Source organism: Phragmites australis, chromosome 15, assembly GCF_958298935.1.
Source record: "Phragmites australis chromosome 15, lpPhrAust1.1, whole genome shotgun sequence".
In the NCBI taxonomy this organism is placed as follows: Eukaryota; Viridiplantae; Streptophyta; class Magnoliopsida; order Poales; family Poaceae; genus Phragmites; species Phragmites australis.
In genome coordinates, this window is record NC_084935.1 from 19551368 (window position 1) to 19553829 (window position 2462).

A 2462-nucleotide genomic window follows, 5' to 3' on the forward strand; every position below is an offset into this window, starting at 1 on the left:
AATTAACTAGTATAGTACAATTTACTCAAACAAAAATAACCAAAGTGACCGATTTCATCCGTTATTTTGACTCTTTTTGGTCGGTTAACTAGGTTTGGTCGGTTTTTGCGCACCCCTATATCACTATATGGTGTTCGTCAAGGAACGCACTGGGAGCTTGAAGTTTCTCATACAGTCACCTGGTTAGTTCTGCGCAATATGAAGCCAAGAGTGTGGACTGACACTCAAAACCACCTGGGTATAAAAGCTAAGTGCAAATTGAGGCACAAGAAAGCATCGTAGCATCATATTCTCTTCCTACCGTCATATACCATTATACCCAATGAACAGGGAAAGTAAAAAAAGCGCTCAATAAATAATGCAAAATGAAAGCACTCAATAAGTAGTGCAGTTTAGAACATTCTACCCAACATATCAATAAATCACTGGACCAACCAGAATCGAATTATAGAAAGGACAACCAGGTTAACATATCTGACATTGACTACATGAAGTTCGTAAAACCATCTAAAATTATAAAAACACACCAGTTCACACAATAAGAAATGAAGTCCTGAACTAATTTCTTAAGAAGTCTACACTGGTTACAAATTTAATAAAATAAAAACAATAGTTAAAAACCTATTGTAATATAGACGACTGAAACTAAGTAATAGGTTCTCATTGTTCCTATCAGCCACATTTCCTGATCAGAATTATCAACCCGGCTAAGCACTCAAGAAGTTGATGGCCGATTGAGTTGGATCCTCAGCAACAGAATGGACAGCAAGAACACCAAGGAAACCATTTTGTCGTTGCTGGCTGTTGTGGTGTCGACGCCGGTGCCAGCGCCGATGCTGGGGCAAGGACCGGGGCTTGTTCAAGTTTTGGTGCCTCGACTTTAACTTTCGGTGCTTCCTGCTCAACTTGGGGCTCCATTTGCTGTGCCAGCTGCACTGTGCTTTGCCGGGCAAGCTCAGGTTGATTATCTTTCAAGGATCCACTGGACCTCACGTCCCCTGCCAATCTGAAGAAATTACAAATCAGATTGGCAAGAAATACATACTACCTTCAGTTCCGAAAACATCTATTCAACTTTTAACCAAACAGAACACATATTATCACTCTAATTATTATCATCAGGTCTTTGTCAATGATGGGAGCTAACACAATTTTGCAGATACACCATTTAATATTTGAGACACGGTTCTATGCTCTACCAAAAAATGAAAAATCACGAACCCTAAAACTCATTTAGTATTTTTTATACTCAATAACCAACTGTTTCATGTGTAAAGGACTGTCTATATATTATGATGCCATGATGAAATTAACTGAAACTTCAAGAACTTCTGTAGTAAAATTTTATGGGAATAGAATAGCAGAGAGACCATACATTGGAAATGCGAAACTTGTTGTGCTAGCATCAGACCGGTGTGACACGCTATGATTGTAATCGGTCTTCTCATCTCCATCCTGGTCCCCATCCCTGAGAGCAGTAGGCTTCACCTTGGCACTGGCCTGTCCGGTTGTCTTCGCCATCTCGCTTTTCATGGGGCTAGAGACAGGGCTCTGCCTTGGCAACGGCGGCAGTGGCGCCAATGGGTCATTGGGGTTGCCCAGTTCACCTGATTTGCCGTACATGAAGAAATGATCCTTTGAAAAGCTTGCATTCCCAACATTGATGCTAAAGAGAGATTCATTTGATGTCACACTCCAGTCTGTGGGTGTCGATGATTTTGACCTTGCGAAAACAGATGATGGGATTCTTTTTGGGTCTGGACACTCATCTGATGCCCTAGACATGGCCTGGATTGGTGGTGATTGCTTTGGGTCTGTAGGGGCATGACTTTCAGGATGTAAAGGTGAACCTTTCTGTTGCTTGATATCTGTCAGTATTGCATTTTCACCAAATGAGATAGTGCTGTTTAGCATTGCACCCTCTATCTGAAAGAAATCATCCTCTTCTGATGAAGTGGAAGATGGGGAGCTTGCTTCCTTCTCGTCGACAAGCTTGTCTGTTTGAGTCTGGTTATCAGTTTCGACTGGGGTAAGAGAAGGACTGGTGCTCATTTGTCCGTTATTTTTGTCTTCCTCCCGATCGACCATTGTGCTGTGTCAAGAGAACTTCTTGAGATCTATCTTTGGTGACTGTTCCTTGGTTGGTTATAATAATTCCTGGCCAATGGAACAAACATAAAAACTCAAGTCTCTTGCTGATATGATTATTTGTTCTAAATCTCAACATACTGTGAGTTTCCAACTGTAAACTACAGCATCTCAATGACCTCGATCAGACTGTTTTGTTATTTACTCCTATGCAGTTGAATAAGCGAGCTCAAAGAACTCTATTAATAAAAGCTAGCACATGTTTACAAAAGAACAGAAACAAAACTTATGTTATTTGAATTCACCAAGCTTTGAATGTATAATTTTTTTTTCTGTACTGGATAAAAAGGTTTGTGCAGCCTCTCTCACTCTCT

At 40.6% G+C, this 2462-nt stretch overlaps 1 protein-coding gene across 1 annotated transcript; it reads right to left on the bottom strand.

Moving 5' to 3' along the window:
* Positions 1-747: 747 nt before the first annotated feature.
* On the bottom strand, positions 748-2088 carry LOC133892332 (uncharacterized). Its single transcript, XM_062333031.1, has 3 exons — positions 1890-2088; positions 1376-1814; positions 748-1006 (listed from the first exon to the last, which is right to left on the bottom strand). The coding sequence occupies exons 1-3, from the start codon at positions 2086-2088 to the stop codon at positions 748-750; spliced, it is 897 nt and encodes a 298-aa protein (XP_062189015.1).
* Between the last annotated feature and the right edge of the window lie 374 nt (positions 2089-2462).